The sequence below is a fragment of the Microtus ochrogaster genome, unplaced genomic scaffold (genome assembly GCF_000317375.1).
Source record: "Microtus ochrogaster isolate Prairie Vole_2 unplaced genomic scaffold, MicOch1.0 UNK7, whole genome shotgun sequence".
Taxonomy (NCBI): Eukaryota; Metazoa; Chordata; class Mammalia; order Rodentia; family Cricetidae; genus Microtus; species Microtus ochrogaster.
Window position 1 is genome coordinate 2,702,717 of NW_004949105.1, and position 12,928 is coordinate 2,715,644.

The 12,928-nt window shown below is 43.0% G+C and overlaps 1 protein-coding gene across 1 annotated transcript in view; it reads left to right on the forward strand.

Annotated features, from left to right (window-relative positions):
* Csmd1 (CUB and Sushi multiple domains 1) overlaps positions 1–12,928 on the forward strand; it is a 1,422,978-nt gene that overhangs the window by 1,342,864 nt on the left and 67,186 nt on the right. The window contains exon 49 of the mRNA XM_005366231.2: positions 1,131–1,319. Coding sequence (XP_005366288.1) covers positions 1,131–1,319 — 189 coding nt within the window. The remainder of the gene's footprint in view (positions 1–1,130; positions 1,320–12,928) is intronic.

Sequence of the window (12,928 nt, forward strand, 5' to 3'; positions counted from 1 at the left end):
AATTTTTTTTAAAAAAACCATTCACCATCTTCAATAGCGTTTCTGTTACCCTCTGCGAGCACAGGGGTGTTAATTCTTGGCGATTTATGTTTAGTTATGGAGCACAGCCTCTAAGCTTGTCTCAGTTGGCAGTAAGTGGACTAGCCTTGGAGATATGTCTTCCTTGGAAAGACATATCATCCAGCATATTAGTTTCAGGGTCTTTTGAAGGGCTTTTAATCCCATTGGTGATTTGTGTTTTCTGGGTGGAGTTCAGCCTTGTGTAAATGAACCACATTTTCCTTATCCATTCTTCAGTTGACAGGCATCTAGGTTGTTTTCACATTCTGGCTATTACAAATACTGCAAAAAAAAAAAAAATCCCTCAGGCTAGTTTCACAGAGAGCATCTGAGTAGGGATTGGGTTAGCACCCTTGTTGTAAGGAATGGATCAGACTTTCAGCCTGTTTGAGTTTATTCAATGTGCAGAAGTGATTGATACAGAGGAAGTCATGGTTAACAGAATAAAACCCATGCCATATGCAGTGAGTTCTTTAGCTCACTGGCATGGAACACCTTGACTAACCTCTACCTTCCAAGGCATATTTCCACCATGCAGTAACAGACTCTCTGTATCCAGCCACATCAGGTGGGAGGCCTGATGAAATAATATGTTTTTCTTATAGAGATGTAAATACATGTCATCTATTATTAATATGAAGTTTTATGTCTATATCACAGCACAGTTCATCAGACCACTAACCAAAACTTCATGTTCTTAATTGCAAAAGAAATGCCCAATGCCTCTTTTCTTGGACTTAATCACCTCTTTCTTAAAATGTAGAGAATGTTTTGGTGCAGATGTAGTGCCCTAAGCCATACCCCATCACTTCTCACCCTTGTCTTTATGAGAGGCAGCCTCAGGGTACCTCTTGGGGAGCTCACTATAAAAATCTGTGTCTTCCTGGCCATGCTGAAGTCAGCATCCTACCTAGTGTTAAATCATAGCACCAGATTCCCAAGGTTCATAAGAAAACCCTGTGGGGCTTTTAGAGTCTTATTTTTAGAGCTTTTAAACACTAATGATGTTTTGTTTGTGGTATGCCTCTGTCCCATATTGTAAACTGCTTCAAATTGTCCCCGCGTCCCAGCTCCTTACTGCAGTCTCACCTCTACGCTGAAGAACGGTGGCATTGTAAATAAAACTACAGGGACATTGGGGAGCAAGGTCCATTACTTCTGCAAGCCTGGATATCGAATGATTGGCCACAGCAATGCAACCTGCAGGCGGAACCCCGTGGGTGTGTACCACTGGGACTCGATCGCACCGCTTTGCCAGGGTAAGAGATGGCTTCCCACCCCACCCGGGTTGCCGTTCATTGTTCTGATTTGAGTTGTTCTCCAGCAACAGAAGAGACTGGGCATGAGAGCTGATAGGGAACAAAATCTGGGTGTTGTTGTCATTGCTTTGCTCATGGATGTGAAAAATAAGGGACAAAGAGCACCCTAGAAGAGGAAAACTTATTTGTTCATTGTTCAAGGGTACTGCAGGATGGTTTGCTGTTTCTGGGCTGTGATCGCTAGAGGTCAGGCTGCCTGCTCACTTCCCTGGACAAAGATGCCAAGTGAAGCCAAGACTGCTGCTCAGCTACCTTTGACCTTTCTCCCCTTTTGTTTAGCCTGGGCTTCCAAATCACATGAGGGGCCACTCAGATCAGAGTGGGTCTTCCTCCCGAAGTGTTCTTGCCCAGACACCCAGTGTGTGCTTGTGTCTCCTTGGGATTGTAAATGCAGTCAGATTGATAGCTGAGACTTGCTGCCACAGTAGGTTTATGACAGCACAGTTAAGCTTCCCATTGAGAAAGCAAACATCACTAACATTTGCAGAAGGTTCCCGTGAATCTGCACTGCCCGAATCCAAAAAATGAACAGTAGTCCCTGGGCTGTAGCTACAGTTATTCTGATTATAATGTGCACTTTATCTTGAATTTAAAAAAAAAAGAGGCATTTTCCCATGAACATTCCAAAAAGCTTTTCCTGATCATTGTATTACTTCAGAATATATCCTACACCCCTCAAAAAAAAAAAAAACTTGCTTCCTCATTTTACTATGAATGCTTTTTCTTTGAACCACAGTGTTTGTTTCTTACATTCTTTGGCTATTTTAATCTAGGGCTTATAAATGTTGATTTAAATATTCCATAATTTTTTTTAATTTTACCTATCAGATGCATAGAAACTAAGTTTTCATGTAAAACATTTAATTTAGATGCAAGGGTTTGAGGCAGCAACATTTTTATAGTTTTGCCTTATGAGGTTTGTATTTAGAATAAAGTGGCTCAGCTCCTGAACATCAGTCATAAGATGTGAATGGCTCTGGAAACCAGCGGCCTCCTTTCCTCTGACTTGGGCTGTTCGATTCTCTGTAACTGCTGTATGGAGCAGTAAGCAATGCGCATCGTGTCTTCATGGCTTGAGCCACATCACCGTTATCAGAGCCTCACCTCGGTTTACGCTTTCACCTCTAGAAATTGTTCTTTAATATAAGATAAACATTAAGCAGCTCCCAGGAGCTCGTCCTACTAGGAGGGATAAAGGTTTATTTTCCTTTCGTTGACAAGGAAAAATAACACTTTACTTGCTTTGTGACTTAGGGCATGATGTGGCACTGAGGCCACTCACCTGGGCACCTCTCCACGCCACAAATTTAAACATGTGTGACTTCCAAAGCATGTATTTGAAATCACATAATTCCCCCAAGAATTTATCTAGTACAGGGATCTTTCGCTGTTTCGTTGGCTTTGCTTCCGTCCCGGTCTCAGTGACTCCAGTATGTTGGGAGGAATGTTACTCAGATGAGAAGTCATGGAGACATGGGGAAGTCTAGGTTCCTTGATGTCAAGGGAACTCTAATGACCTTATTATTCCTTTGCGGCTCTGGATATGACAGCATTGATAGCTGGCTTTAGAATTACTGAAAGGCTTAAGCAAAGAGGTACACTATACCTTCCAATATGATGTGATGTCATTGGGGCTGGAAGGGGATTACCAGGGCACTTGCTCCAGGCTCACTCAGGACCCTGGGGTCCTACGTGGCAGGGCTGGTAACCTCATTGTCTGTCATGGCTTGTCTTTAACCAGTGGCACACACTATTTCCATCCTGATGGTCTGGGCCGGCCAGAAGCGCCAGGCCAGATGTAGTCTGTGGGTTTCTGAGGAGTGAGGGTTGTTTTTCTCTCTTAGCTTGACCTTTTAAATGATTTCCTCAGCAAAGCTGTCTTGGTTGCTTATCCTCTCCGATAAAGCCAGGCATATCTCCTGTCCTGCAGCCTTCATTTCCTGCCTCAGAGCAAGGAACTCTGCCAAGCTGCTGTTTCATTATCAATACACTGATCTTCATCTTGAGGAGCCGAGATTTCCTGCACTATCGTGGAGATGCAGTTAAATGGGAGCGCTGCAAAGCAGGCTTTCTTTCGAGCTGCCCCTGTTAACCAGCACAGTGCCCACACAGCTGTTCGTTTGAAAGCTGTTGCTCAGAGCCTTGTAGGAGCTGGCGCTTTGGTATGGGGGTCGCCTCCGTTTCTTGTCTACATGCACTCTGCTAGCGTTTCCCTGGGCAACAAAGTAGGAAAGTGATCTTAGCCATAAACTGCACAATTAAGTTTTGTTCTTAAAATCAAGCTCTTAAGACATAGACCAGTGTTGTCTATTGTCAGATCTTCGTTTATTCAGAGACAGACCTGAAGAACAGATTGTCTTTGGTTGGAGTGATTCCTCTAGTCTATAGGATGATAGAGTTTGACCGTGCAAGTTCACTAGTGTCCTTGAGCAGTTAATGACATCATGGCTTTAATAAGTCAAGGTATAATTTTCAGTTCTAATTTGTTTAAAAATTATTTTTGAAATGCCCACTGAAATCAAACAGACCCAAAGTCTTTATGTCTCAATGAACTTCTATAGAGTTATAATTAGCTCATAATATCTGAAAGGCAATGGAGGAAGCCAAAGACCTGGGTTGGTGAGAGGTATGTTTCCTGAGGTTCTACTTATGCTGCTCTTTAACTCTGTGACTATAAGTACCTACAGATGATGCTATCCAAGGAGACTTAACTGTGAACATCTGAGAATCAGTTACCTCCATGACCTCCGTCTTCCATACACCTCCTGATCCCAGAGCTAGCATCTTCCCCAAGGTCTAAGATCTTCACCTTTAAAAAGTTAACAGCAAAGCATCCTTTTAAAAGTTAAAAATTATAATTGAAACCCTGGAGTGTTAATTAATTGATGTATTTATTAAGTCATAACTTTTTTACTTATGGACATAAATCATGTGGATTAATTGTGGCCCTTGACTTCATTTTCATATGCAAATTTACTTCTATAAAATTCTTCTGTCCTGAGAGTAACTGCAGACTAGTTCCAGCTAATGAGTTGATATCTGCCAACCTCTGGAGTAGTCGAGGTGGTCAAGCTCAGGCCACACGCCAAAGCACAGTTTCCTCACTCACATCCTATCTCCGGCATTTCTCCAAGGGAGCATCATCTATCTCCCTGTATCCTGTGACAAACTGAACAATGTGTTTCCCCTGTCCATGCTTAGTGCAGACGGAATACCACAAAATATGGCTCGTGATTAAGGTAATAGTGAGGGTGTTTGTACAAAGTCCTTTCCCATAATGCAGTTGGACGAAGCATGCCAAGGAAGGTTTTCTCACAGAAGGTGATGAGTCTCCCAGGTTGAGATTGGCCACAGAGACCAGCCGTGTCCCTTGCATGAAAGAAAATTCCATGATGTATCAGCAGTGCTTGCCCTGGAAGTGTAAGCATGTTCTACAGTGTGTATAAAATAGTGTAAAAACAGGTGATAGTACCTGGTGTTTGTCTTCCTTTCTTCAGCATAGGGAAGGTGGGGAGTGGCATGGGCAGGAAGAGTATCACAGAACCTTTGTTCTAGTATGCAGGATTTGATAAGGATGCCTTTAAATTCATTAAAAGACCAGAAGCAGAGACAGTCAAAAGCCTGAGTAAACAGGACACGGAATAACTGATGGTTTTCGTCAAAGGGACAGTGCACCTTTTACCTGCAACACCGACAGTTCACAAACGCCAGGCCCTCTAGAAGAAATTGCTGGACTGGGATGTGAGTGGGTGACAGCCCCACAGGTGACTGAGGGACAAATCCTGTTGGGCACCTAGGAATGAGTATGGGGTGCTCGTGGAACTGGCTTTGGAAGAGTCTTGAAGGGTGGGAAGTTGAAACATTCAAGCCAAGCAGGCTGTCCAGTGTTTGCACAGAACTGGATGTGATAGAGGATCAGGACATACATGGTGCTTTGGGGCAGAATCAGCCTGAAACCAAGCCATGGTGATGTTTTCCCCATATAATCACTATAGAGTTCCAGGTATGCCTATCCTAGGGGCACACAGGACCCTGGGATTAGGTTTAGCCCTACATATCTTGACCCTGGAAGGGCTGTTAGTGATATGTGGCATTCTGCATCCAACTATGCTTCAAAAGAAGATCTGTGGTCTGGAACCTTAGCAAGATAAATAGATGAAGGCCACCTGTTTATTTGTATTTTACATAGTATAATATATTTTAATAGCAAGCTCACAGAAACAGTATGGGAGACAAACAAAAACAGAAATGTGTGGAAATTAACTTACTTTTGGAAAAAAAAATCCAAATGCTGGCCTTGTCCAGAAAAAAAACCTCACAGGTTCATTTATAATCGCTGTAAAGTTGAGCGGCTGAAACACGCTCCCCGAGACATTTAGACTTGCGTTAATGCTTACATCCCACACTTACATTTAAAAATCACATGTGAAAATGTAAAATCTGCCAACACCTGATTCTTGGCCCTGCTTTTCCACTCAAAGTCATAGATTTTGTTAGCTTTTGACCTCACGGGGGAAATAGCTAACTTCCAGAATAATAGGAGTTAGAGAAAAAAAAAATGAACTTTTTGAGAAAGAAATGTTTCATCTCCGTGGATTCTCAGGCACGTTTTACGTATGCAATGAGCTAGCTGGGCACCTTCTGGCATGATGTTACACATCTGGCTTGGCTGGCTCTCAGGTGGGTCCTGTTTAGCAGCCCTCTGAATCTGTTTCGAAGGCCTGAGCAATTTTTTCACATCAGACGTGGGAACAGGAGTCTCGAAGCAGAAGGTCATGGATTCTGTTAGTGTCTGATTTCTTAGTCAAGCTGTCCCATGGAGGTTTCTGCACCCCTCCAGCGGAAGGGACCCTTTGGGGAGTGGCTTTGCTAGCCAGTTGTTTTGAGTGCTTTTCCAGGGGTGGATTTGCAGGCTGTCTGCTTCTTGGAGCTACAGTATCGGTCTCTTTACCTCCTTCTCTTCAGGTAGAGCTGAGAGACTGAGAGGTAGAGAACACTGCAGAGATTGCTGTCAAACCTTTTACTGTAGCTTTTCAAAGTTCTAAGTCTTACTGTCTTACTGTCGCTTAGATTTTTTTTTTTAAGATTTTTATCCTTTGCAGTTTCTCATAGTCAAGACTGACCATCACGCCCAGGCAGTCGTGGTGCATGTCTTTAATCCCAGCACTCGGGAAGCAGAGGCAGGCAGATTTCTGTGAGTTAGAGACCAGCCTGGTCTACAAGAGCTAGTTCCAGGACAGGCTCCAAAGCTACAGAGAAACTCTGTCTCGAAAAACAAAACAAAGCAAAACAAAAAAGGCTATCATGTGAGCTGTAGTGATCATCCAGAGACAGTTAGACTTGCTTTGGGTAACTGGAGTTAGAGCACGGGGGACTGTACCCCATGAAGCTGAGTGGGTATGGCAGGAATTTGAATGGGGTGATAGCATAAGAGTAGAGAAGGTTTTGATAACCTCCTCCTGTGGACACGTGGTCAAGGCCTTTGTCAGGTATGCTGTTGGCAAATGATCTCTGATTATTCCAAATGTTCTTGCAAGGATGGGTGGACACTGTCATGGTGTGGGCTGTCTGTGACCTCTGTGCTCTGGGCCAGCTTCTGGGCTATGCACTGGACACAGAGAAAGAGAGAGAGAGGAGACTAGACACTGGGCAGGCCGGGCAGCATTATAGAATTGTGTTTCAGTCCTTTGCTCCCTGTTAGTAACGTAATTATGTCCTCAGCAATGCCTCACCACTGTCTCCTACTGAAGTTGACCACGAAAGAGAAAGTTAACATTCAAGTGAACTTTTAGTAACTGGTCCTTCGTTCCACAGATGTAAGGCCAGAGGCTCTTATGCAAACAAGCTCAAATGGAAGTTTCTGGTTTTCTGTGAAGTTGAATATTCTGTTCTGCATAGTTTTCCACCATTGTGCAATGCTTGGAGTTTGCAGTCACTGCTTGGATCTTGATGAGCACATTGCAGTCTGTGTACAATGTGTGTTGCCCCCTTGGATGGTGCCTGTGAGAGAGAGGCTGCAGAATGCTTTGCTGTTAGACTTTTGAGTGTTTCTATTAGGAAACTTTCAGAAACTAGTCCAGAAAAAAACAGAAGATTCACAAGAGTCTTCTTGTGAGTCAGGGAGGCTCCAGAGACCATGTGATAACCTTTTGCTGCAGCTCTCTGCAGAGTAGGTTTGCTCAGGCCATGTTGTGTGTCCCAACCACACGTGGAAGCACTTAGCAGGGTCCTCCCAGGTTCTCTGACTGAAGCAAAGTTCAAGTCAAACTAAACGTCTAGGATTTTCAAAGAACTATTTAATGGAACTACATTGTCTAGTTTAAGCGAAACATGTTCCGTTGAATACTTTATCTAGTTTAAGAGAAATTTCGGTCATCTAACTAGGGTTGAGGACAGCCCTCCTCGACCCACATGCCTTTGAGTTGCCCGTATATATTACAGAATTGTTAATTTGGAGGCCCACATGTTGTTTCTTTTCATTTATACAATGGAATGGTGATTTTCCAGCCCCCACATTCTTCACTTAGTGATCTACGGGAGAATCTGGTGGGTTAGGTATCTAGTGCCTTTGAAATTATGGAAACCGCTGTCTATTCCTTTCCATCCATCACGAGACCTCAGTGTTGAATCATATGATCTCTGTTACTTTTCTGTCACCAATGAGGATGACTTTCCAAGTGTGTCATTTTGTTTTAATTCAGGTGTAGATTCTTCATGAGCAGCTTTGCAAGTACAGGTCTTCCTACCTGTCTCCCCTCTACCTTCCTATGCAGCTATTTTCTCATCCCCCGTCCATTCATTCAATCACCCAGTCACTGTGCCCATCTATCCATGTGTTGATGCCATCTCTTAATTACCTATCAGTCGTCTATTACCATCTATTTAACCATGTATCTATTGTCTCCTACCTTTCTACTATCTCTATCTATCTATCTATCTATCTGTCTGTCTGTCTGTCTGTCTGTCTGTCTGTCTATCTATCTATCCATCTCCTCTATCAATCATCTACTTATCTATTTACCCATTATTTCCCTACCGTCTATCTAGCATCATCATCTATTCATCAATACATCATTTATCCATCTATCCTTCTATGTATCCATCCATCCACCTGCCATCTGTCCATTACTGTGTGCATGTATAACTGCACTTTTCTCCCTTTCCTCTGTTACTTGTGTTTTCTGGAGGACACCTACTGCTTTGGCTTACATAGTGAGACTGCCCAACGTCACGTTTCTCCCAACATTCTGCGAATGCTCTTCTGGCCTGACATCTGCTACCATTTTCCCACTGGGCAGCAACCCACCTGGCTCCCCAGAGAAATGAGCAGTGCCTTAAAGCATGATTCAGTAAAAGCAAACTAGACTCTTCTATGAATTTGACCTTTCCAGAAGCTTATTCCTTAGCTACAGGAAAAACACATTGGAGAGTTTTGTTTCCTTGTTCTGAAACTAAGCTGGGCAGCTGCTAGTACCCATCATGGAGTCCCCAAGTCAGTGGCTTAAACTCATTCTGTGTTTTTTCAAGGAATGATAATTATATTTTCTAAGAGAATCCGTAACAATTTTTCTAGGAAAAAAAAAGCATCATTTGCAAGCAACAGCTGTCAGGAAATACAGAGCAGAGTACGGGAATACTCCTTTCTACATGCATCTTTCTTAGTTCATAGTCACAACAGCCTTCCAAATTTTGGAGTCATGCTTATGTCCATGTTATATTCCATAACGGTTATTTCATTAAGATGTAGACACATATCAAGGCCAGTGGTTTTGAGAATTTATTATGTCTTTCAAAGTTGATTATCTTAAAATTGTGTTCAGTGGGGCTGGAGAGATAGGTCGGCAGTTAAGAGGTTAAGAGCACTCTTCCAAAGGTCTCGGGGGTTCAATTCCCTGCACCCACATGATAGCATATAACTTTCTGGAACTTCAGTTCTATTGAATCTGATGCCCTCTTCTGGCCTCTAAGGGAGCAGGCCCACACCTGGGTGCACAGACATGTGCAGGCAGAGAGCAAATGTCGTTAGTCATTTGTAAGAAGGCACGAAAGGGGCACATTTATGATTTTTTTTTTGTTGGTATCTGTTTGTTTTCCTTCTGTCTTTAAGATATCTTGTGCTAAATGTTTTTAAGAGGCTTGGAACAGCTGAATGGCTTCTCAGTGGCACTCTGGTCTATCCTCCTGCACAGTTGACCATTTTGCATGGCCTGTGACTTTAAACTGTTCATCTGCTTAATCTAGGTTCTTCAAACCCAGATCTTGGTTCCCTCCATCTATCCTTGTTCTCAGAAGCTACCATCAGCCATTATAGCAAACGGAAGAGCATTGCCCAGGCTAGCCTGTGTCCTTGCAAATTCCTGGAGTCATGCTGTGGTGGCAAGTGAGCAGAAGCACTGCCCAGCACTAGGCTAGCACCAGACTCGGGTGCTTCTGTCGTGTCCTCTTCACCTGCTGTGGTTTTCCTTTGTGGCCTCAAGCTCCATTGGTATTGATTGCACTGAGTTGCAGTAAAGGTTTAAGTAAAAGGGTGATTCATCACTAATTACCTAAGGAGGAGACTTGAGAAATCTCACATAGAGAGGAGAATGGGCAAAAGAGCCTCTGGAATATTAGCACAAGTGCTCCATTGTGCTTTGTTTTTAGAATTGTGCTGTGAAAACTTATTTTTAACCTGTCGGTCAATTGACTAATGAACTCCTGCTGTCTGAATATTAGACAGGTAAATAAACCTGAACATGCTGGGTAGCATTCTGGGGTCCAAAAGCAAGAGGCACCACTACCTGAGATCAAACACTGTCACAGGTTTGAATGGGTGGTAAGAATTCAGGTAAGGGAGGCTGGAGAGATGGCTCAGTGGTTAAGATACTAGCTGTTCATTCAGAGAACACAGGTTTAGTCTCCTGCACCCACATGGCAGCTCACAACTATCAATAAGTCCAGTGTGAGGAGACCTCACACCCTCTTCCTGCCTCCATGACTAACAGGTACATACATGGTGCCCAGACATATGTGCACATACAATTAAAAAAAGAAAGGAATCTTAACAATGACAGAGAATTCGAGTGAGGGCACAGTATCTCTACCATCTATGCTTCCCGGGGGCAATGCACAGTAGTGTTTGATTCTAACTCACAGTGTGTGGTGAGTGTTGACTGAGAGAATGTATAGGAAATACATTCACACTCTTCTAAGGTCTTTATCAGGGGATGCCCAATACACTATTGGTAAAGATAACGATGTTGATATATAATAATGTGACATCTAAAACCCTCTCCATTCATACAACTTTCTGAGCCTGTGGCTAGTACCATTGGAGTGTCTCATCTTTGGAAGTTCAGAAACGCAGTAGGACTAAGGACATTACTGGCTCTGGGAATGTTCCGGATTAGGCTTCCCTCCTCTGAATTTTGGGACCAGGTCTGTCAATACTGACAGGAGGATTCTGAGAAATCCACTGTCAAGTCTTCCCTGATGTTCATTTCAGTAAATTTAGGTTCTTCAAACCCAGCACTTGGTTTTTTAAATCCATGGTAGGTATTTTCAAAAGAACGATAGAGCAGGAACGTTTATTCTTAACTTGTGGCTTAAATATGGAAAATGATACTGGCTTAAGTTCAGAGTCATAGCCATAAAATCCCATGGGTTGAACAGAGTTAAAAATCACCAAAGGCTGTGAGCGTCAGAAGTGCCCCTCACCCCAGCGCCTTTAATGAACACTCTCCCAGGGATAGAAACTGCAGTCCAAATCTCAGGGCAGACTGCTCATTACTGTACAGACTACGAAGGGCAGATTCTCCAGAGGCCTCCTAAGCAGCGTTCACTTTTAGTTGAAAGATTTTAGATTGAACAGAATCGTCTGTGATCCTGTTGGTCTTGGCCCCCTGGGTAAGAACCCCATTAATGGGAAGCATTTCCCTTGAGCTTGTGGGATGTTCACTTTTCCCACTTAACCTGCTGGAGACGACATTTCGCCCCATGCTTGCCCACAAGTAAGAATCATAAGGGAAGTGAAGGCTGGGCACAGTGCGTGAAGTGAAGTGGAGGGCAAGTTAGGGTTCGAAGGATAGATACATGGTTATCTGAGAGAAACAGAGAGGAATATGGTGGGGACAAAGACATGACAATATAATAGGATATAAAGAGAATTTTTAAAAGAACAAAATCTATGACATTTCCTAGATTCCTTAAAGATGGCCATTTTTCAAAGGCCCCTTGGTCTTCCAGTTGATAACCTGTCTGTTGATAGGTTCTCTTGAAAGAACAGTGCTATGGAAACACTTGAATTTTTCTTTATTTGAACACCTTTCCCAAAGTGATGGTTACACATAAGTATGGTGTTTGTTTTTAATATCCCACCACGTGTTAATATTGTATTACACAAGAGACAGATACTTCAGGTGGTTAAAATCATGAAACAGAAAGCAGAAAGAGCGTAAAAGTTATAGGTGGGGGGCAGAAGTCCTCAGAGATGGCAAATCCTGTGAATATACAGCAGCTATGACTTCCAGAACAACTACACAAGAGTGGGTCCTTCAGTATATTCCACAATGGATGGGAGAGGAGCTGATGATACTCCAGTCTTTCCTGCAAGACTATGGATTGTTAAAGGCTGCTGGGACTAAAGGAGGGATTTTACTCAGTGGTGTAGCCCATGGCAGGTTGCCTTGCCAGTGACTATCCCCTCACCTACACATATGCCAACCCCAGGGAAAATCAGTGGTCCGTGAAGAAGAAGGAGAAGAAAGCGAGGCTGTTTGTGAAGAGTTTCAGTAGGATTAGGGGGTGATGAGAGTGTAATGGGGTGAACATCTAAAACACTGTGCACATGTATGAAGTTGTCAAAAATAAAAGCCAACACATGAAAAAGTTTCAGAGCTTGTGTTTTCTAAAAGGTTCAGATCTAAAAATAACTATTCAGCAATGTGTGTGTGTGTGTGTGTGTGTGTGTGTGAGAGAGAGAGAGAGAGAGAGAGAGAGAGAGAGAGAGAGAGAGAGAGAGAGAGAGAGAGTTAATTAGTTAATTTGCTCTTTCTGGGTAATTCAGAAGATGTTAGCTCTCATGCTGATAGAAGCCCTGGTGATCATAGGAAATCTGTTTACATTTATACCAGCCTCCTTTGTATTCATATAACAAAATTCCCAGTGCTAAGAAATTTATGAGAAAAGAGATCCAATCGGGTCACAGTTCTGAACTCTTAAATGTCCCAGAGGTGTGGTGTCATCGGTGATGAGGGACTCCTACACATCAAGAAGCATCATGTAGGACCTTGCTTGAAAGAAAGTGATCACATGTTGAGTCAAGAGGCCAGTGGACTTGGACTCTTTCTTTGCTTTTCTTTTCTTTTCTTTTGGTTTTTATTGGTTTTTCAAGAAAGAGTTTTTCTTTGTTGCCTTGGCTATCCTGGAACTCACTCTGTAGACCAGGTTAGTCTTGAACTCAGAGACCCACCTACTTCTGCCTCCCCAGTGCTAGGATTAGAGGTGTGTGCCACTACACTCAGCTCTGACTTGTTCTTTCAACAGTTTTGTTAGCTCTTTGAGAACTATCC